The 23,967-nt window shown below is 36.8% G+C and overlaps 2 protein-coding genes across 3 annotated transcripts in view; both read right to left on the reverse strand.

Moving 5' to 3' along the window:
• Nucleotides 1–4,547, reverse strand: part of LOC109234473 — a 5,558-nt gene extending 1,011 nt beyond the window's left edge. Inside the window, exons 1-8 of one of the 2 annotated variants that reach the window (XM_019400486.1) lie at nt 4,339–4,547; nt 4,179–4,230; nt 3,004–3,118; nt 2,728–2,863; nt 2,112–2,163; nt 1,880–2,026; nt 1,674–1,785; nt 878–1,004 (exon numbers count right to left, since the gene is read on the reverse strand). In XM_019400486.1, coding sequence (XP_019256031.1) covers nt 878–1,004; nt 1,674–1,785; nt 1,880–2,026; nt 2,112–2,163; nt 2,728–2,863; nt 3,004–3,118; nt 4,179–4,230; nt 4,339–4,496 — 899 coding nt within the window. In that variant the 5' untranslated portion in view covers nt 4,497–4,547. Of the gene's footprint in view, nt 1–871; nt 1,005–1,673; nt 1,786–1,879; nt 2,027–2,111; nt 2,164–2,727; nt 2,864–3,003; nt 3,119–4,178; nt 4,231–4,338 lie in introns of both variants that reach the window. The other variant, XM_019400485.1, reaches the window with a different exon arrangement.
• LOC109234475 (DNA replication licensing factor MCM5) lies at nt 7,625–14,148 on the reverse strand. Its single transcript, XM_019400487.1, has 18 exons — nt 13,774–14,148; nt 12,163–12,306; nt 11,879–12,058; nt 11,696–11,794; nt 11,461–11,597; nt 11,244–11,349; nt 10,698–10,832; nt 10,547–10,624; nt 10,286–10,390; nt 10,095–10,186; nt 9,879–10,011; nt 9,686–9,781; nt 9,321–9,412; nt 9,139–9,229; nt 8,865–8,974; nt 8,514–8,643; nt 8,320–8,421; nt 7,625–8,126 (listed from the first exon to the last, which is right to left on the reverse strand). Exons 1-18 carry the CDS (start codon nt 14,074–14,076, stop codon nt 8,043–8,045), a joined length of 2,217 nt encoding a protein of 738 aa, XP_019256032.1. The 5' UTR covers nt 14,077–14,148; the 3' UTR covers nt 7,625–8,042.

A 23,967-nucleotide genomic window follows, 5' to 3' on the forward strand; every position in this document is an offset into this window, starting at 1 on the left:
GGGGGAGGGGGTGATGGTAGGTTGAAAATTGAACTAGGCAACAAATCCATCATACTAGAACCAACTAAACTCAATCTTCTCAAACAAATATTACTGTATACTGATATTCTGTTATCCAGAAAGAAGAATAAAGGGACACAAGGAGCTGGAATAACTTCGTGAAGAAAGTCCGAATTAGCAGTTTTTTAGCTGTGCATTACCTTTTGGGGTAATAGTCTAAATTGTGACCATGCTTTTGAAAAACCCGTGTAAACAACTCATTTGAAACACCTTGCTCTATGGAATGAAATGCAAGGTATGAAAACGGGAAAGTAATTATAATTAGCCTATCACAATAATGAGAGACTTATTGTCATCAAAGTCTAATGTACAATCAAGAAAGACGTCTAATGTACAATCAAGAAAGGCTAATGTAAATACATCGACGTATTTAAAGATAGGATATATTTCAGTATTCCCCATAAAAATGCCACTTCATTGCTAAGGAATATATTCATTATATATGGGAAAATTACAAAAGTCAATCAATGTCATATTTTCTTTATAATATTTAGCAAATAAAGTATGGATAAAAATGAGGATATCAAGAAAATGGAGATATCTGATGGATACTGTAGATATATCCATGTAAGAGATGTATAAACTATAAAGATATTAAGACGTCCCAGTTCTCAAGGTTTGAACTCTTCTTCTTGAGACAAGAGTGGGTTGGCATAGTGGAAAGAACCTTCCACCTTCAATCTATGAGGTTAGGGGGTTTGAATCATCTGGAGGGGGGGGGGGGGGGGGGGTAAGAGGCATGGGGTTGGGGTTTGGCATATTTGAAAGGAAAAAGAAAAAGGAACTTCTGCTTGATATGGGAGTTACACACATGTACCTGATGTGATCAGGGAGCTGCAAGTGAGCAATAACACCTCTACATGTCCTCAATGGAAGCCTTCCAGAGAACTCAGGAAGAAAAGCTGCTCTAGCACCTACACATACGATCACTGCATCATATTCACCTGAAAAGAATATGCAAATCATTTAAATTGACAAGATCATCAGACAATAAAATCACCTAAAGTCATTGATCAGTCTGTTGTCATATTTACCTGAAAAGAACATGCTAATCACTAGAATTAGACAGGATCACCAAAAAATAGAAAATTGCCTAAATAATTGATCAGTTTACTTTAAACACTAGCACATTCTGCCCAAAGAAACCTATAATAGGTAAAAATTCCAACTCCGACCTAGACTAGACTCTTCACAAAATAAAGGTATTCACTGTTGGAAGTCTAAGTCCTAACAGTACCATTGAGGAGTACAAAGAGAAGCAGCAAAGTTAATTCCCTTATTTGTTTAGGAAGCAAGGAAAGTGGGTGATGATGCAACCGTCCCAGTTAGCTTAATAACCCCTTCACATTGGACAAAAGAGAATAAACTTAATTAATTTTACCCTCATTCTGTTGATGAAGTAAGTAAATAGCTCACCTGGAGAGTGGAGGTTGCAAGCTCTTACATTTATCATTAACAGAATTTTTCCTTTTTTAGAAAAGAAAACACAAAAGAAAGGAGAAATGTTTGTTTTGCTACTGCACTAGTATATGGGAACCCACTTCTTGGCTACATTATTTCTGGTGATACAAGCTACAGTTGAAGTTCAAGGAAGCTAAGGTGATTTAACATACCTGCTAATTCCTGAAGATTATGAACTGATTTCTTGTGCAAATATAACTCTTTACATGAAATGCCTGAACTGCACTTGGATTCCACAAAAGTTCTGCATGCTAAGTAGAGAGCCTGAGAGATTATCAACAGTAAAAACACCTTAATGAAATAAAGGAATAGGGACTAGTTCAGAGTTCTATAGTTATCAGGACTTCTCCCTCCAGACCTCAAGATAATTCTGAGGATGAACATTTACAGCTTCACGCATATGGAATGCCAAGTCCAAAGGCACACACAAACCGGGTACAAGCTTCTGCGCAGCATCCTTGTGAATCGACTCTATTCTGCAGCTGGCAATGCAGTTTTGAGCATTCTAGTCAAGGACAAGAAGACACATTCCCATAATCATGAAGTTACATATAAGTTTCCTGTTTCATGTAATAATTTGATGTACTCACATCATTCATCACGTCCATATTCTTCACAGAGAGTGCTGGTCTCACGATTCCACTGTTGATCATCACAAACCGATTTGCTTAGAGAGTAACAAGATGGTTATACGTCTTCCATACGATACAAAGAAAGTAAAAGCGCAAAGGAACAAAAGCTGCTCGAGTACAGGGCATCGGTCGACTAAAGTGTACGGGCCAGTTTTCCAACTAATGATAGTGAAATATTTAAAGCAAGAAAAGGTTCACTTATATGCTCAGGTAACCTGCTGCAGCTCAATCATGATTACATATTAATATAATACTAAAGTATAAACTACACTAAGTCAATAGAATGATATGGTTGATGTGATGCTAACGACAAATTGGATGTCACAAAAAAAAAATGCATGTTAAAAAAGAAAAGGATGCAACAGCGAGCAGCATCCTCTTTTCTTTTACTTTACTTGTTGGAAACAAGATTTTTAAACAGAACTTATCAGTAATTTATAGTGAAACTCCAAAGGAAAGGAAATTACTTTTTTACTTTTTTAGAAATTGAAATCATTACCAGTATATCCAAAAGCATATATTAAGACATCTTAGCAGTTAGCAGCTTATATATAACATGCTTTACACTACTAACCTTCTCCTGACTATAAAGTCACCTTCTTTTGCTACAGTTTCTGGCTTTCCCATGTCTAAAGATCGAGCATCTTCAGCAATATTTAGAAGCTTTAAACTTTCTTTCCAGCATTCTTCTCCTCGCCACAGAAGCTTAACTGCAAATTTTGAGTTAAATCTCAAAAAGAGTTTTTTTTTTATGGAACCAAAATGCTGAGAGACAGTGTAAGGAATTTGAAAGAAGAACTCTGAAGCCCAAGTGAGTTTGTCTCTTCCTATTAAAAAAGTTCACATCCACCTTTGGGAGAGTAGGGATGAAGGAGTCCACCAGACATTCCAGATGCACCTCCACCAATGCCAACTTCATCATATATATCTATGCGTAGATTCAGTTCCTCAGAACTTTGCTGCAAAACATAAATTAAAAGATGCAGGCTGTATTTAGCTGCCTATGACAATTGAACTAAAAAGAAAAAAGAAGCTTCAGTAAGTAACTTAGCATTAAGAGTCATAGATACAACTAATGTGTTAACGTATTTAAGTTATATAAGTTAACAGTATAAAGATTTTTTAGACAGTCAATGTACTTTAACCTGTGTTGTAGGTTACTTATATTATTTAACATGAAAGACTTGGATAAAACGAATTTGCTAAGAGAAGAAAACAATTGTAAAAGGATCTAAATCCCTCTGTTCCAATTTGTTTGGTATAGTTTGACTCGACACGAAAGTTTAGAAAACAAATGAACACTTTTAGAACTTGTGGTCTTAACATGTCATAACATTTGTGTGGCTATAAAAGTTTTGAAACTTGTGGTCTTAGACATAATGGTCAATAAAATGGGAGGAGAATCATGATGTCTTAGGTTCAAAGTCTAGAGGAGGCAACAAATACTACGTGATTTCTTCCCATCTGCCTAAGCTTTGGTAGGAAGAGTTACTGGTACCTGTACTGGTCGGAAATAGCTGGTACCCTGTAAAATTGTCGAGGTGCAGGCAAGCTGGCCCGGATGCTATCGTAAAAAATAAATAAAAAAATACCATATCTTTTGTGTTGCTATAAAAGCTTCTTAATGTGGGAAGTTTAAAATTAATTGTTTTCAAATTCGCAACTGTCTCAATCTTTTCGGAATGGACTAATAAATTAATATTGTCAAATAAATTGGAATAGAGGGAGTATATAAATACACTGTAAAGATTTTTTACAGGGTGCTTACCTTATTTCTCAGGTTAGCAACACACTTATTATAGACAATAACATGTAATTAGCCAATATATAACCCCATATAATAAAATTTCTTATAATGTATATATAACTTAAACCCTTTGCAAAATCTAATTTTATGAACAGGATTAACTACAGAATTATGAACTCTGCCAAGTAAGTGTAACACATACTGCATAGGCAAGAAATGTACGTAAAAACAAAGTGGTGGGCCGGAGAGGGGGGGGGGGGGGGGACACCACTTGGCAACAAATGCCAAACAACAGACAGCCCAGCAAATCCAGCACCAAGAACTGCACATCTGAATATACAATCCAAACAAAACCCAATTCAGTTATAAAAAAAAAAAAAAAAAGGAGACTAAAAAGATAGCGCAATGTCCACTCTCCATATTGGCTTACTAACTAACCTGAGGGGCCTCTGCGAAACAGCAGAATAGCAACGGACAGAGAAGAAGGAAGAAGACGAAGACACCATTTTGGGAGAATAATGTAGAAGGCCCAAACTTGCTGATAATTTCATAGAAAATACAGCTGGGTTTTGGATTATAAGCGCCATTGTTAACATCTAGTAGAGGTATTGGTAATAGTGTCTGGTTGCAGGTTTCTAAGGTTTAAGCCAACCCGTTAACCCGAATTTGTGTTCAGCATATCGGGTTATAAAAACGGATAATTAATTTAAGATCCTTGAAGTTTCTAAAGATTTTGAAATATCCCTCAACTTGTATAGATATTCTTTTTACACACCTTTTCTTTTGTCATGCGCCTTAAGTTGAAATTTTTTTATATGACATACTATATTTATTAGTCCACTCAAAAAAAAAAAAAATATATATATATATATATATATATATACACACACACACATTCCTATCTTTTGGAAATAATTTAATTTCAAACTTTTTATTTTATTTATTAACTTAGTGAAAACTTTTATAATAACACAAATGTCATTGATCCCACAAAGCTTTTATTCTTTAAGCTTTTAGGACCACAAGTTTCAAAAATCTTTTTTCTCTTGTTAAATTCTATGAAAATTGCTCTGAAAAAAAAATCGGACTGCACCTTAACACCAAAGACTGTTTGTCCATCTGATAATCTATGGATTTTTTAATTGACCTGAATCATTTTTGGAAATGTTTCAAAATCCATCTCAATTAAGAACCCATTTTGGATTAAGGATGAAATTAAACTTTATGATTTCATTTTGTACAGTAAAGATTTGTTTAAACGAGAAATGTTAACTTTGCTCAACGCCTTTGAATCTTCCGTATCCACATAAGAATCCATATCAAGTTACTGATGATAGGCTATAATTGTATATTTTAGTCGCTTATTACACTTAAATTTACTGCACTTTAATTGAGTTTGCGCTTTAATCGCTAGTGTTTTGCACTAATTGTATGTTTTATGCCTTGTAGGTGTGATTCCGAGCTATATATATGTTATGGAATGAATTTAAGTGATTTGAAGCTTTAAAGTCTGAGTAAAAGCTCAAGGAATTAAGCCGGGATCGTGTTCGGAGGTCAAATTTGATAATTAAGTACGAACGAAGACTTGAGGAGGCATATTGCGCACTGTCCAGTAAAATAGACATAACTTTTTGCTCAGAACTCCATTTGGGCTCCACAATATATGGTTGGAAAGCTAACTCAAAGGGCTACAACTTTCATGTTTCACGTTTTTCCAAATTCCAAAAGGAACAGGGTGAAAAACCGCAGTTTTGCCGCGACCGCGGCAGAATCGCGGTAGAAGATGGTCGCGGACAACTGAAGAATCAGAGGGCATGTTTGGCCGCGGTTCCACCGCGACCGCGGCAAAACCGCGGCAGGAAGCGAAAATTTCAGGGACTAAAGTGCAAAACATGGGATTTTATGTCCTAAACCCTATATTAAACAAAGGAGGCCGGCCAAGAACAAGAAGGGGGCATATTTTGGACACAAAATTAGACCTAAGCAGGCGGAGAGACACTACTTTAGGGTTAGACAACACCCTTGGAGGCAAGAACACATTGGGAGCAAGGCGGAGAATTCTTCTACGGGGTTTTCCTTCCTCTTCCTATTTTTCATTGTTGGTTATGAGTTTTAGTATTGTAGTTTTACATACAATTATGAATAGCTAATTTGTTATCTAGAGTTTTGATAGAACCTTTTGTAGGATAAATTCTTGTTATGTTTTTATATAATTGAGCCATAGCTTTTGTCTATTTGTTCAACTACGTTTATATTGTGGTTGGTTGAAGAGCTCTCAATTAGCTGTGCCTATTTAGTATGCATAACTCGGGAGAGAGTGCATATTTAGGTAATTGTTGAACAACACCACTCCCAGAGTATATGAGGGATCAATAACCGAGGGTTTAAAGGCGGGATTAGGGATAACGAAGCCTTGGGTGCGATCTGAAGTGAGCTGTATTAAAAGCCAGCTAGCGTAGCTCGGGAGAGTGCGTCTAGTAAATTGTCGTAATTACTCGGGAGAGATTTACGGTAATAAGAGTGCTCATGATCGGTAGAGAATACTTAGGCGAAATTATAGAAGACATAGCGGGAAGGATTCCGACAATAGGAGAAATCATAACTCTAGACCTCCTTAATCTTTTCTCTAACCCTCAGTATCGTTAGTTGTTAATTTACTATTTTAATTTATTAGTTAATTAGTTAAACACAAGAATCTTAATATCTATAAGTTAGGAATTATTCAAGCTTGTCTTCTTGGTGATAGTGAACAGTTGTAGCTAAACCTTAGTTCTCTGTGGGATTCAACTCCGGACTTGTAAACCGGATTATATTTGCAACGACCGCATTGTCCTTTTTATAAGGCATAGTTGGGCGTGATCAGTTACCAAATACTCAAACAGTAATGAAATATAACCATACTTCTCATTAGGGTGTACAAACCAAATCGAAAAATCGCACCAAACCGATTTAAAAATTTGACTTGGTTTACTTTGATTTGGTTTGGTATTGAGTAAAAAAATCCGAACCAACCCAACATATAAATATATAATTTATATATATATTTTTAAGATTTTATATAGAATTTTCTTTAAAAACGTCTAGAAATATTTGGGATTCTATCACGTGATATAAATTTTAATAGAATATGAAGTGCTCCATATTTTATTGACCTTAAATAATAGTAGGTTGTATGATTACTTTCTTATCAAGTGTTACTGAAATGCGTATATCTCTTTGTTCTTTCATATTCATATCATATGTTAAGATCTATTAAATTCTTATATCTTTTTCAAATATAAAGTGGTTATTAACATTTAGGTATCATATTGATTTTTATGTTTAATTACTAAATTCAGTTAACCTGAAAGTATATATCAACGAAAAATTATTGCAAGAAGACTAAAAAAAATAACTATCATGTATTACTAATAGAATTCTCCCATAAGAATATTTTAATTGATAATATGTTTGTCAATTTTTTATATTTTTACTACATAGGTATTTGCTTATTAAATATTTAACAAAGTAAGATTGAAATAATATGTAAGTAATAAAAAACCCGACAAAACCAAATCAATCCAAACCGATATAGTTGATTTAGTTTGATTTTGATAATAACTGAACCAACCTTACTTCTCATAACTTTTCACGTTGTGAACTGCTGAGCTCCGACTTCCAAGCACATTTGATATTTATCTTCTCGATTTTGAAGAAAGCAATCTTTATGCCACAATACAAAATGTTGAAGCAAAGAGCAAATTTGGCACTAAATATTTGAAGCTTAGGTTTAGAGTTTACATGATAACCAAATTACATAAATATCCACTTCCAAATTCTGCTGAAATTGCAGAAAGTGCAGAATTCATAAACATTCCTGGTGGGCATAAGTTATATTAGATGGCTCAAAATAACTCAAACCATTTGAGACGAGTGGATGTGCATTCCTGCCCTTGGACACTGCAGTTATCACTAGAGTACAGAGGTGTTGGGAAGTGATATCACAAAACACTATGCTCCGAAAATTAAAAATTCTGCTTGAGTTGTGCTGAAGGCATTAACATCATCAAATTACATGTGATTTGATGACCAGTTGACTGGGGATACTGTCCTTGTGATGTGAATTTGCTGAAAGTGCTTTAGAATGCTTAAGTAGCACATCATTAGGCTTTTCGGACTATGATTCTCCGTTCTCGTTTGTACTCCACTTCATCCCTTTGATGCATAATTATCAGCGCTCTCCTTACCTGACAATTTTTTAGCACTTGCATCAATACAAGGTGGCCTAGGAATATTGTTCTGAAAATAATTTAGGAGGCTTCTACTGGCTTACTATCAAGAAAGTCAATCAGATAGCACCAGAAATTCAAATAAATGGAGAAACTAGGTGAATATTGATGACTAAATGGTATATAAGTGAAGCAGTGGAAGGACTCTTACAATTGATTCGTTCATGCCCATTCTAGTCAGTTCATCAATTAGCCGTCTCTCTGATATATGGCTACCAATACCCATTCTTCTCTTAATTTGGGCTTCCGCTTGCTATTCATAGAGAAAAAAGTATCTTCGTCAAAACGGTGACTAGAAGGACATATAACTGGAATATAAGAGTATTGATTGGCCAAGAGGCAAACCTTTATCTCATGTGCCATCTCAGGAGTGAGATTTATATGTTGATTAATTCCAGATTGTGCTGCATCCATTGTGGAATTTTGGAAGAGCCTAATTGCTTCCGTGACGTGATTCTCATTTGCAGTTTGGGCGCTAAAATCATGATAAGAAAGAGGTAGATTATTGATCAAAGAACTGTTTATGTAGGCAAATCTTATAAAAGGATAAAGAAAACAGTGAAAAGAAACACATGGAAAAAAGGAGATTTCCCAAACAGTCTTAAATTGCATAGTCAATAGCAGGATGATTCAAGTCCTCGAAGCTTGATCCTATGCAAGAGACGAAGAAACTACTTATAATCGTGGTTAACTTACAGTCTCATTCTTGCAAGAGCTTCACTCAACCTCACTATAGCCTCTAGTTGCCGCACAGTAATTGGTATTGCTGCTGCCCCCCCACTATCATTTGATTGCCGCCTCATTTGCTGCAGCAGATAACAGAAGAAGCACATATCATTGATTGCCGCCTCATTTCAGTCTCAGTATTTGAAATTTCTTGATACATCCCATAAGCACTTTTTCAATAAATAGGTCCTAATTATTTGGTGATCCAGCAGACTGAGCATCAGGAGCCCAATTATGTAATTACCTGCCTAATTTTGACATAACTCTCTTGTAACATTGAGGCTGCAGCGGGTGATAGTCGTGGATGGCAATTGGTCCGACAATATTGTATATACCTGCACGAGGAACTCAATTGCTTCAACATCCAGACCTTGACAATTACAACAATAGTGTAGTGCTTAACTTAAAGCCAGGTTAGAAACCAACCTCTTCAACCAATTATACTCCTTAGAAGTTCTAGTGTCATCCCTAGATGCCTCAGCCGATGCATGGACCTTGATGATATGGCTAGCAATACACTGTAGTGAAAAAAATACTCAGTAAGTGGAAGCATAAACTTAAGGAAATATATATCTTCTTTAGATGACAGAAATTTCATTGCTAGCATCAAGTAGACGCAAGAAGATAGCACAAGGATACTACAATTGAGCTCACGAGGATATGTTGAAAATTAATTACCCATTTATTTGCGTATTCATGCCCAGCATACTAAGCACACTGCCTAGATGCCTAGTAGCTATATTAAAATGAAGTCTGTACCACACAACTTGGGAGAGAGAATTTTTTCTTACCTTGTCCTGACTGAACATCCTAATGTCTTTCACAATGAATATCAAATCGAATCTTGAAAGAATTGTTGTCTGCAAGTCAATGTTATCTTGTGCAGTCTGCAATGCAATTAGCACATCAACTCTTGCTCAATTGCCAACACAAGCTGCAGAAAATTGTAAAAACATTAAAACAATTGAAAGGAATTATATTGACCTTGAGATCATCATAGCGTCCAGATGGAGGATTAGCCGCTGCAAGCACGGAGGTTCTTGAATTAAGGACTGTTGTTATTCCTGCCTTAGCAATGGAAATTGTTTGCTGCTCCATAGCTTCATGAATAGCAACCCTAGGTCACCAGTAAGAAGCTCTTTAGAAGCCCTCATGGAAGAATAGAGTAGACAAGAGTATGATGTTCTAACTAAAATCTACCTATCTTCTGCCCTCATTTTGTCAAACTCATCTATACAGACAACTCCTCCATCTGCCAAGACCATGGCTCCTCCTTCTAGGTAAAATTCGCGCTGAGTTGTTTCATAAAGAAACTCATCATTTCAAGATATATTGAAAATGAAACATTTATCTGAAATGGCTTCTAGACTAAGGAAAATATGGAAACTTACAGAGCTATTATCCCTGATGACAGAAGCTGTGAGACCAGCAGCTGAAGATCCTTTGCCAGAAGTGTATACGGCTACTGGGGCCGTCTTTTCCACAAATTTTAGAAACTAACAGGTAAAAATAAAATAATTCAGACTCTCATTTGCATTGGAAATAAAAACTAGGATGAGTAACAATGCCAACTTAAATGGCTCCCTCATGAAGATGAAATTTCATATTAACAGCAAACTGCCACTATTGTATTCAGTGAAAGTAAAACTGACCTGTGATTTAGCAGTTGAGGGATCCCCCAAGAGCAATACATTGATATCACCTCTTAATCTTACACCATCGGGCAAGAACTGCACAAATAGAGTTAGAAATAAACCAATAAATAAACAAAGAGCATTTAACATTGAAGGCAAAATGACATACCTTCCTTGACCCTCCAAATAAAAGGCATGCTACAGCTTTCTTTACATCAACATGCCCAAATATTGAGGGAGCAATCTTTGAGCATATATTTTCATAAGCATCCTTATCGGATGCAAATTTCTGAAACTCTTCTTTCTGCAAAAAGGAAGGCCATGAGAACTGATACATACAGGAAACTCCAAACAGAGTAAAACAAAGACCAAATTGAAAACTAATGCTGTCCAAACAGTACAGGAACGTCATCGGCGTAGTATTAGCAAACTGTTATATCCTCTAACAGCAAAGCATATTCATTCAGTACTTGATCTGCTACAAAGAGGTAAACCCCCCCCCCCCCCAAGTCCATAGCTTGACCGGCATTACTTAATCTTCCCCATCCTTTCTCCACTCTATATTCATGCTTCTTTGCATGTTTTTCCACTGCGACTTGTGGAGATATGTAGGTGGAGACAATTATCTGTATGCAGTCCACTCACTTGAAAGCATGCTGCTAACTGTATTTCAAATCCCTCAATTAACACATTCTATTGATAACTTAGAAATTACCTCATCTACTGTGAAGTTGGCTGACCCTCGAGAATTGGCCTCATTGGTTTCATCCATTCCAACAACTCTAATATAAGGCTGCCTAACAGCAACAGCTCCTTTATGACTGCATCCCAGTTCAGAACATAGAACCCAGAAGTTAAAAGAAGATCTGATAACAAAGTGACAACACTACAAAAAAAATTTAAAGTTCATTTATCACTTGGTAGACTCTTACGATGTTGATGAATTTGAAGCCTGAAAAATACTGAAGATCCCCATTATAGTCAACCTTGTACCAGGCACTATTGTTTGAACAAGATGGCGATCTATAGACAGAAGCATATTTCTTGGAAGCTCTCCCGTAGGGACATCCTACAATTACCCCAACAGAAAACACAAATGAAATGAGAATATGATCATAAAGAAAGCCAGCAGTCAAGCTTCTATTCTGGAACTAAATGTTCCCTCACCTCAGGGTTTTCCTGCAATTTGAGCGTCTGCTGGTCAACATACTTACTTTTATCTGGAACCACTACCCATGGATCAATAGGACATGGGTCTTCCCCCACCTGGAAAATATCCTACCATTAGAATGTCATCTAAATTACAACCTCAAATAAAGAGTTTCAAATTATTATTTTATTCCATCAAACCTGAGGAACATGATCACAAGAACGTGGTACGATAGCTCCTCCAAGCCCTGGGCGACATGGAACGATCTTCACATTTTTGCAGTTCTTACATAGCAAGGTTACATAAGTTGCTTTTGCCTTAGTCCTTGATGCAGCAATAACGATACCAGATACCTTGACCAGTTTTGATATGCATTGTGCCTAAACAAGACAAATAGGATTATAAAAATAGGGGGATAAGTAGATCAATTAGAGCAAAACTTAAGATAATAAAGAAAATGAAAAAGTTCAAACAGAAAACTAACCCCAAGGGAACGCATTGACATTGGATCCTGCTCTGACCTTAAGAGTATTTGTACTTCACCAATCTCCGGCTCCTCCATTTCTCCACTCTCACCAGCTACCCTCGATCTCAAGCTAGCCAGAACTTCAGCTGCTGCAGTTTCAAACTAGATAACCCCGAGACCATCCAATAGAGGACACAAGAAGACCAAGTGTTATTCAGTAGTAGGTTCTTAAAAGCTTCCACATTAAAGAAACTACAGTATTTCATGCAATTGAAGACAATGATGCTCTATCTAAAACACACTGATCTTAAGTGTACTTTTCACTTACAAAAAGGCGTATTAGTTCAACAGTGAATAAAGGACACACCCACTACCTTCAGTTGTAACAAAATACACACAAAAACTATGCCTCAATCCCAAACTAGTTGAGGTTGAACAGTATATGCCCACTTCTACAACTATTCCATAGCCCAAAAATGCAACTACAGGGACATCCCGTAAAATACATATACATTTACCTTTTTGAAAATTCAAATTTGTCTAGAAACTCAACCCATTTGGTAAGCTTGGAGTAAATCAGGCTATAGCATACATCAGTACAACAACCATCATTTATTCATTCATTTGCCTCACCAAACATAACCCTAACTATATAAACCTCAAATGCAGAAAGCTATATACACAAACTACAATAACATGAACCATAATTTGCATCAACCGTATCATTTTCCCTAATCAACGCAATCTTAGTCCATCATAATCATTCATTCCAGCAAATCCGGATATAATTTCAAGAAAAAAAACATGTTACAACTAAGCGGAGCCTTGTGTTTTTAATAAACAATTGCTACTCCCTATACAACTACAAAAAATCAAAAGCATTCTAATTGGATTAAATTAATATCAAAAGGATCCTTTATGCGCAGTGGCGGAGCCACTCACTGGCAAGCACGCTTCGTCAGGAAATTATACTGTGTAGATTGGTTAAATATTTTATTTTTATGTATATATATTATATGTTGATTCCCCTTAGCTTTCTCGTATGCTTACTTATTTATATTTTGATTCCCCTTAGGGATAATTCTGGCTCCGCCACTGTTTATGCGTCAACCATTGATGATAAATAACTACAAGTTCAATTCTCTATTAATCTCTATAGTTAATCAATCACAAACTCACATCCACATATGCCACATATGGCTAACAACGCCGAGAAATGTAATTAGTGCATATTTAATATTTATATATCTAGGATCTCCAAAGCTACTACGTTCAGCAAAAGCTTTACCTTACCTTTGTACATCCACCCTTGTCAAACAATCATAGTCCAACATAATCATACATTTCGACAAATCCAAATGTAATTACAAACCAAAAAAAAGAAGAAAAACTAAATATCAAGGGATCCTTTATCAGTCATTTATTGAATGATAACTAACTACCAAAAAACGTTAGGTGAGTTATTTCTATTTGCTTAACCATTTTTTAGCAGAGTATAAATACAAGTGACGTGATATACGGATTTAAATAAGGGAAAGCCCTCTATTAAGATCTCAAGTGCATCGGCCATAAATTCACATCCACCTACAGCTAAAAACACAGGGAAAGGTAATTAAATTAGGTTCATACCAGAGGAAGATAATCTGCAGGGTTCTGACGGAGGAGTTCGGGTAGGGTTTGGTCTCGCTCGTACGAAAGGAGGTCTGAAAGGTTAATAATTAGGTAAGTTTGGTTCTCGAGAAGTGCTTCTCTGTAAGGGAATACATTCGGTTGAGTTTTGTCGGAGAAGTTTCGTATAAACTCCTTGAATTTTCGGAGGATGACATGGCGGCTCGCCCCTCCATTTTCATTGTCTCCTGTGGCTCCGCCGCCGCCATGTGGAAACTGAGCTTGGTCGCTGTAGTATACTGCTCCTTCGTCCCAGCCTGACATCTCTCTCTAAAAGTTCTCTCTCTATTCACTCACTTTCAGTTTCAGATCTCTCTCTTTGTGGCTTCAGCTTCTGACTTTGCCGAGGGTTTTTAGAGGGAGTATGATTTTGGCGGGAACCAATTGGCGGGAAAACATGCACGTGAGTAGTGCGTGCTTTGGGGGACGGTGGGCTCCACCTTGCAACTTTAGTTTTACAATCAAACTCCCCTATAATTTTGAACAGCACATTCTTTCCCCCTCCTAACTTACAAAATATCTTTTTTTGCCCATTGACATTTTCAATTCCATTGTATATAATACTTATTTAAAATTATATACAATATTTATTTTACCTTAGATGTTTTTTTACTTACTATTTGGATTATTTTATGTTATTATGATTGATATGAGTTCAATAAACTAAAAATAGAATAGTTTATTTATAAATTTTGTTACAATATCTACCACTAATTTTTATGATTATTATTTTAATATTATGTGCTCTACGTATATATATTTAAATTTTACATTCTCTTATTCTCTATTGTTTATATGGCTTTATTTATATAGATTTTTGAGTTTTGATAGTTATTGATGAAATATTTTCTAAGTGCAACTTAAATTTCATTAAAAGTATAAATAGATAATCACTAAATATGTATTATCAAATCTATCTCTTTTTAATTTTTGTATTACCTGCATTAAGTGTATGTAAGGGTCTATATTTAATAGGGATAGAAAATAGGTTAATCGACGAATAATATGGACACTTATATTATTCATGGCTTTTTAAATGTGATCACTTTTAGGAGAATTTCTATTCTTCTAAATTTGAGGAACCCACAATTTGAGTCTTTGCAGATATAACCCATTGATTATCCATTAAGTATTGATGATAGGCTATAATTGCATATTTTAGTCGCTTATTACACTCGAATTTACTGCACTTTAATTGAGTTTGCGCTTTAATCGCTAGTGTTTTGCACTAATTGTGTGTTTTATGCCTTGTAGGTGTGATTCCGAGCTATATAGATGTTATGGAATGAATTTAAGTGATTTGAAGCTTTGAAGTCTGAGTAAAAGCTCAAGGAATTAAGCCGGGATCGTGTTCGGGGGTCAAATTTGATAATTAAGTACGAACGAAGACTTGAGGAGGCATATTGCGCACTGTCTAGTAAAATAGACATAACTTTTTGCTCAGAACTCCATTTGGGCTCCACAATATATGGTTGGAAAGCTAACTCAAAGGACTACAACTTTCATGTTTTACGTTTTTCCAAATTCCAAACGGAACAGGGTGAAAAACCGCGGTTTTACCGCGACCGCGGCAGAACCGCGGCAGAACCGCGGTGGAAGGCAGTTTCTGAAGAATGAAGAATCCGCGAGGGCGTTTGGCCGCGGTTCCACCGCGATCGCGGTGAAACCGCGGTGGGAAGCGTAAATTTCAGGGGCTAAAGTGTAAAACATGGGATTTTAAGTCCTAAACCCTATATAAAACAAAGGAGGCCGGCCTAGAACAAGAAGGGGACATATTTTGGACACAAATTAGACCTAAGGAGGCGGAGAGACACTACTTTAGGGTTAGACAACACCCTTGGAGGCAAGAACACATTGGGAGCAAGGCGGAGAATTCTTCTACGAGTTTTTCCTTCCTCTTCCTATTTTTCATTGTTGGTTATGACTTTTAGTATTGTAGTTTTACATACTATTATGAATAGCTAATTTGTTATCTAGAGTTTTGATAGAACCTTTTGTAGGATAAATTCTTGTTATGTTTTTATATAATTGAGCCATAGCTTTTCTCTATTTGTTCAACTACGTTTATATTCTGGTTGATTGAAGAGCTCTCAATTAGCTGTGCCTATTTAGTATGCATAACTCGGGAGAGAGTGCATATTTAGGTAATTGTTGAACAACACCACTCCCAGAGTATATGAGGGATCAATAACCGAGGGTTTAAAGGTGGGATTAGGGATAACGAAGCCTTGGGTGCGATCTGAAGTGAGCTGTATTAAAAGCCAGCTAGCGTAGCTCGGGAGAGTGCGTCTAGTAAATTGTCGTAATTACTCGGGAGAGATTTACGGTAATAAGAGTGCTCATGATCGGTAGAGAATACTTAGGCGAAATTATAGAAGACATAGCGGGAAGGATTCCGACAATTGGGGAAATCATAACTCTAGACCTCCTTAATCTTTTCTCTAACCCTCAGTATCGTTAGTTGTTAATTTACTATTTTAATTTGTTAGTTAAGTAGTTAAACACAAGAATCTTAATATCTATAAGTTAGGAATTGTTCAAGCTTGTCTTCTTGGTGATAGTGAACAGCTGTAGCTAAACCTTAGTTCTCTGTGGGATTCGACTCCGGACTTGTAAACCGGATTATATTTGCAACGACCGCATTGTCCTTTTTATAAGGCATAGTTGGGCGTGATCAAATTTTGGCGCCGTTGCCGGGGAACTAACGGTGTAGTTGTAGGTGTACATATTGCTAGGTTTCAAGTTTGAACTTTTATTTTATTATTTGATTTTTTTATTTTTTTATTTTATTTTAGTTTTATTTGTTTATTTGAGAAACATGACATCATGGAATTATGAGAATTTTGTTGTTGGTAATTCTACTTTTGATCCTCCTTATGCATATTGTGAAGGAAACCACCTAGGGCAAAATTATCAAAATATTCCTGAGAGCGAGTTTTGTGCACCAACTCAATCTTATGTGTGGAATGTGTGTGATATGTGTGGTGGTCAAGACGGTCACTTTCACGGTTGTGCTTATATTTCTTACCTTCCCCCAACCCCTTACTTTGATGGTTCTTCTTTTTCTGGTGAAGTTAATAGGAACAAAGAACCTAGGGAAGCTGACCTAAAGAAGCTCGAAGATATGTTAAAGTGCATTTTGGAACAACAGAGTAAATTACTACTGCGGATAGAAAGGCAGGAGGAAACTATTCACAACTTGAATGTTCACATGAGTCAACTGGTTGAAGTTTTTAATGCTCAACAAGCCAATATTATGAATAGTATCCAAGAAGAGCGTGAATTAGATACAGAAATTGATGAGCAAGAGGAGGATGCTAGAGTAGAACACCAACAATCAATCGCACTAGATTTTGAGGATGTCGATGTTGTAGAAGAGATACTAGAGTCAACCAAGGATATTGAGGATACATATTTTGTTGACTCTATTGTCATTAGTGTTGAGAATGTAGACTGTCCCAATGTTCATGTAGTTGAGGGCATTGGTCCTCACTCCAAGCATTTTTCCACATTGTGTTTAGATGATGATATGGAAATAGAGTCGTCCGAGCCATTTGAGGAGTCAAGGAATGAGGAACAAAGTGCTTACATTCTGGAATTCTTCTTGCCAGAAAGTCGGGATTACACACCTCATATAAAGGCCAAGAAGTGCAGAATACTACATTATTTTATTGGGCCAGTCGGATTCGTTCCACCACCCCAGGAGCATGATCATAGAGCAGAATCAAAACTTGGGGTCCGATTCATAAGTTCAAAGTGGAGGCAGAAAGTGACTCACGTCGTGCCGCGACGTTAAATCAAGCGCTTGTTGGGAGGCAACCCAGCTTTATTGCTTTCTTTTATTTATTTTTTAATTGTATTATTTTTGTAGTTGTCAATTTTTTTTCTTTTCTAGGAGCATGGAAAGCAAAGGTATTGGAAGGATGCATCAACAAACCAAATGGTTGGAACTAAGTGTGAGGTACCCACACGAAGGACCAAGCTTGGGAGAAGTCTGAGTACCCCATGAACGGCTAGTGCTTCGGCCTTTGGCCTACCAGGTAGTTTCTTTTACCCTCGTGTATGTATGGGTGTGCATTGGGGACAATGCACAATTTTAAGTGTGGGGTGAGGAGATTGTCTGGGTGATTTTTCATGCTACTTTAGCTGTGTTTGTTTTTTTTTAAAAGAGTGGACTTTTCCTGATGACGGATCTTCTAGACAGTTTTCTTGAGGGAAGTAAGTCTAAAGAAAATACCAAAAAGATTTTTTGTTTTGTTAGGTAGTGTAGCAATTACCCCTTGGTTTTTCTTTAAACCACGGTTCTTTTCCAAGGGTTTTATTTGAACCGGGTGTAGTTAGTTTTTTTTTTATCACGCCCAACTATGCCTTATAAAAAGGACTAAGCGGTCACTGCAAATATAATCCGGTTTACAAGTCCGGAGTCGAATCCCACAGAGAACTAAGGTTTAGCTACAGCTGTTCACTATCACCAAGAAGCCAAGCTTGAACAATTCCTAACCTATAGATATTAAGATTCTTGTGTTTAACTACTTAACTAACAAATTAAAATAGTAAATTAACAACTAACGATACTGAGGGTTAGAGAAAAGATTAAGGAGGCCCAGAGTTATGATTTCCCCAATTGTCGGAATCCTTCCCGCTATGTCTTCTATAATTTCGCCTAAGTATTCTCTACCGATCATGAGCACTCCTATTACCGTAAATCTCTCCCGAGTAATTACGATAATTTACTAGACGCACTCTCCCGAGCTACGCTAGCTGGCTTTTAATACAGCTCACTTCAGATCGCACCCAAGGCTTCGTTATCCCTAATCTCACCTTTAAACCCTCGGTTATTGATCCCTCATATACTCTGGGAGTGGTGTTGTTCAACAATTACCTAAATATGCACTCTCTCCCGAGTTATGCATACTAAATAGGCACAGCTAATTGAGAGCTCTTCAATCAACCAGAATATAAACGTAGTTGAACGAATAGAGAAAAGCTATGGCTCAATTATATAAAAACATAACAAGAATTTATCCTACAAAAGGTTCTATCAAAACTCTAGATAACAAATTAGCTATTCATAATAGTATGTAAAACTACAATACTAAAAGTCATAACCAACAATGAAAAATAGGAAGAGGAAGGAAAAACTTGTAGAAGAATTCTCCGCCTTGCTCCCAATGTGTTCTTGCCTCCAAGGGTGTTGTCTAACCCTCAAGTAGTGTCTCTCCGCCTCCTTAGGTCTAATTTATGTCCAAAATATGTCCTCCTCTTCGTTCTTGGCCGGCCTCCTTTGTTTTATATAGGGTTTAGGACTTAAAATCCCATGTTTTACACTTTAGCCCCTGAAATTTACGCTTCCCACCGCGGTTTCACCGCGATCGCGGTGGAACCGCGGCCAAACGCCCTCGCGGATTCTTCATTCTTCAGAAACTGCCTTCCACCGCGGTTCTGCCGCGGTTCTGCCGCGATCTCGGCAAAACTGCGGTTTTTCACCCTGTTCCGTTTGGAATTTGGGAAAAACGTAAAACATGAAAGTTGTAGCCCTTTGAGTTAGCTTTCCAACCATATATTGTGGAGCCCAAATGGAGTTCTGAGCAAAAAGGTTATGTCTATTTTACTGGACAGTGCGCAATATGCCTCCTCAAGTCTTCGTTCGTACTTAATTATCAAATTTGACCCCGAACACGATCCCGGCTTAATTCCTTGAGCTTTTACTCAGACTTTAAAGCTTCAAATCACTTAAATTCATTCCATAACATATATATAGCTCGGAATCACACCTACAAGGCATAAAACACACAATTAGTGCAAAACACTAGCGATTAAAGCGCAAACTCAATTAAAGTGCAGTAAATTCGAGTGTAATAAGCGACTAAAATATGCAATTATAGCCTATCATCAACACCCCACACTTAAATCATTGCTCGTCCTCGAGCAATCAAACTCCACTTTTTTTTTTATAGACACGACCTTTTTAAACAATTCTCCTAACTCATCACACCAAGAGTATTTAAAATAGACTAAGCACAAAAGCGTAACATCTTCACCTCAAGATTTGACTCACAAGTACCACACGTTATTCACAACTCACCCACTTACTCTAATATAGAGGTCACTGACATTACCTTTCCTTCATGAATCAAGTGCCCTCACACAACAAAAGAGAGTAGTTCCACACAATAAAATTTAAGAACTCTTAGGAACTCAAGATAGAAAGAATTCACTCACTCTCAGAAATAACATTCATATGCCACAAAAGATGCACCATAAGCTTGCCCGTAGTGTACTACTCCACTAATCGAGCTCATTCAATCTTGGATCAATTAGGACTTTATTTGGTTGTAATGTAGGCTACGAGACGGGTAGGATACATTTAGATATAAGAGTGACTACACCTCCCTAAGCACTTTAATACATACATTTTAACATTTAAACCCCATACTTATGTCAAGTATCTATTTTCTAAATGGATAATATAGGTTTTATCCATACTTGATCAATCTAAAAGTTCATTATCTAACATATTTTTAGTGGATAATATGGATGGATAATTATCTTTTTATCCATTTCACCACCACTAAGTGTATGTATAAAATTTCCATTCTCTCTTCTTCTTAACTGTGCAAATAGATTTTTGAGTTTTAATTATTAATAAAATTACTAATATGAATAAACTATTTTATTATGCTCATTTCTTTCATTATTCGATGCCATTAATTTATATGTTTGATTATTATTTTTCATCTTGAAAATGTTCAGACGGCAAAATAGGTATTTAAAAGATTGAACCGAGATAAAGGGAAAAATATTTATTGCTCAAAGTTGGAAGGGAGTTTGATTCTTAAAGAAAAGTTGGAGTGTAAATATTTTTCATCGTTCATTAAAGGAATTGTCATTTTTTCCTAATTATCCTGTGTTGTGTGTTTTATTACTAATACTTGCGACATTATAATTGTATTTTGAGAAACTTTCAAAAACCACTATGTTTTAGTGGTTATTAGCTAATTGTAGCTACTATTTACTATATTACTTCCTATAGCTATGTTTTCAGGGTTTTTAGAGTGTATTCGATGTATTTAAGTTACTGTATTCATGAATACGGTAGCATTTCTAGGCGTGAAACGGGGGATTACAGATTTTTGTATTCGACTGTATTCACGGCGTGAAACAGGGGATTACAGCTAGACAGATTATTGTATTCGACTGTATTTGACTGTATTCACGATATGTATTTGTGAATACAGTAACGCAAATAGCGCAATTCATGGTCTATTCAGCTATTTTTAAACGGAAAGTGAATTAATTAACATAATAGACTCCTAATATAACTCAACAAACTCAATTATAACACACAAATTTTGTATTTCCAGTTATAAAAAAGATTCACAACCGAAAAACACCCAAAAACATAGCAATCTTCAGAGAAATTATATAATTACATTGAATATAGTTAAATACATAAAAATACATTGAATACATGAAGTATAGCAGGTCATCTATAGTGCATAAACATATGAATACATACTGCAGATATATTTGAATACATATATACATCTGAATACATAAATTATATTTGTTAGAATAGTTATATAAATAGGAGTAAATAACCCTAATCCCATATGTATTAGGAGTAGTACATATATATATATATATATATATATATATCATATATATATATATATATATAGGGCTCATTATATCGTGTTTAACACATGTGAATAATATCATATTTTTCTCCGTGCATTCTCACATGGTATCAGAGCAGCAGTGAGAAAACATCCGGGAAAGAAAACCCAACCGAAAAAAAAGTCGTCGTGCTTCAATTCCGGCAACCTTTTTAGGATTTTTTTTCGTCAAACCAATTTACATCGGTATTGTGCAAAAATCAATACCACCACAAGGTCCCCCAACCCCCGGCGACCAAACCCTGACAAACACCTCCGCCGACAGCCATCTCACGCGCTCCATGCACCGGTCAGAGAAATTTTTTTCCGGCGAGATCTACTCCACGCGCCGGCGCGTGGAGCACTTTCCGGGAAGTTTTTGACGAAGTTCTTTCAGAGCAGTTGGATCGCCCTCAAATTCCGAGCCTATCCATAATTTTATTTTTTAATTCTGACCACTTTGAGTTTTTCCGGCGACTACACTGATTTTTTCCCGGCAAATACAGTAATATCCGGCTGAAACAGTGTCTTCTTCATCTGTTTCTGCGAGTTTTCAATTGATTCTTTCGGTTATTTGGTGATAATTTTATAGATCTCACTTCAATCCAACGAAGTCTTTGCGAGTCGATGCTCTCGGGTCTTCATATTCATTAGATAAGAGACTGACAACCGGATTGGGACGATCAGGTCGGTTGAGGGCTTTGCATCTGACATTCGTTGGGCTTCTCTCTTCGGGAGCCTGCGCCCCGGCGTTTTTGTGCAATAAACCCCTCCGGCCGAAGACTAGTGGATAGCTAGGACTACTAAAATGGAGATCGTGTACAACAACAATCCTATATTTGATGTCGATTCATCCACACTTCCATTCCTTGTAGAGGAAGGCTAACTGCTTGCTGGCTGGGAGCTGTATGAGCGGTATACTCATAGAGAAGAGAGAAGGTAAGATCGCGACCGACTGGTTGGCATCCGAAGCTCTGAAGCAGCCGCCAGGTTATCAACAGCTTTTGACCTGTCTGCCTGGACATAAGATACCTAAAGAAGCCAAGCCGCCGTCTATAGGCGAAGGGACGAAAGCCCGACGAAGGCCTATGCTACAGTAAGAAAAAAAGTACGTTGAGGTTACGAAGTCGTTCTAGCAATTCCGTTGTTATGATTACCTCAGAACCTTTAATGGGAAATTCCAACTACTTAGCTTGGGCTTCGTCTGTCGAGTTGTGGTGTAAAGGTCAAGGTGTTAAAAATCATCTAATCACGAAGTCTAGTGAAGGAGATGAAAAGGCCAAAGCACTTTGGGAGAAGATTGATGCTCAATTATGCAGTATTCTGGGCTATCTATTGATTCCAAGTTGATGCCCTTGTTTCGTCCATTCCATACATGTTATTTGGTTTGGGGAAAGGCTCACACTTTATACACTATTGACATATCATCATCGTCCGAACCTAGCATCAGGCCCAGCTGATTCACGTCATGCACCTGACCCTGCTCCTACTGCTAGGGGTGTGCATTCGAATCGGTTTATCGATAAATCGAACCGATTATTTGTTATCGGTTTATCGATTTCGATTTCGAAAATTTTCCTTACCGAGTTATCGATTTCGATTTCGATTTTGTCCTCTTCGGGTATCGGTTTATCGATAAACCGATAAGAAATACTAAAAAAAAAATCAACCCTTATTCTATAGCACCCTTTCCTTTACCCTAAGTCCCTAACCGTATTACTTAATCTACCACATTTAAGGAATGATTATATTTAAAGTTCAAGGGAATGAAGTTCAAATTATTGGAAAATAGAATTAGCCGTGATAATGTATTTTTAATTTTTTTTATACCGTTGGAGTGTTGGCGGCATACATTTGATCCCTTACTTTAGTTTCGTTGCATGTGCTTGTTGACACAATTTTTATGTTATAAACGGTGTTCGTCTTATTTTAGCTTCTTTTGGTCCATATTAGTTAGGCGTGTTTATAGCGATATACTTTCCGTGGAATCCCGCAAATTTTTTTGTTGGTGTAATCGATTACCGAATCGATAAGCCCCAAAAATTGATAAATCGAAATCGAAAAAATCGAAACCTTATTGAAACGATAACGATAAGCATATGTACAAATCGATAATCGATAAGTAATTATCGATAAGGGTCAAAATCGAATCGATAAATCGAATGCACACCCCTACTACTGCGGACTTGTCTCTTCCTAGTATACCGATTGCACTTCGGAAAGGTATACAGACTACCCTTAATCCTAATCCCCATTATGTCGGTTGAAGTTATCATCGTTTGTCATCACCCTAATATGATTTTATATCTTCTCTGTCCTCTGTTTCCATCCCTAAGTCTATAGGTGAAGCATTGTCTCATCCAAGATGGCGACAGGCTATGACTGACGAGATGTCTACTTTACATACGAGTGGTACTTGGGAGCTCGTTCCTCTTCCTTCGGGTAAATCTACTGTTGGTTGTTGCTGGGTATATGCAGTCAAGTTTGGTCCGGATGG

The sequence above is a fragment of the Nicotiana attenuata genome, chromosome 11 (genome assembly GCF_001879085.1).
Source record: "Nicotiana attenuata strain UT chromosome 11, NIATTr2, whole genome shotgun sequence".
Classification (NCBI taxonomy): domain Eukaryota; kingdom Viridiplantae; phylum Streptophyta; class Magnoliopsida; order Solanales; family Solanaceae; genus Nicotiana; species Nicotiana attenuata.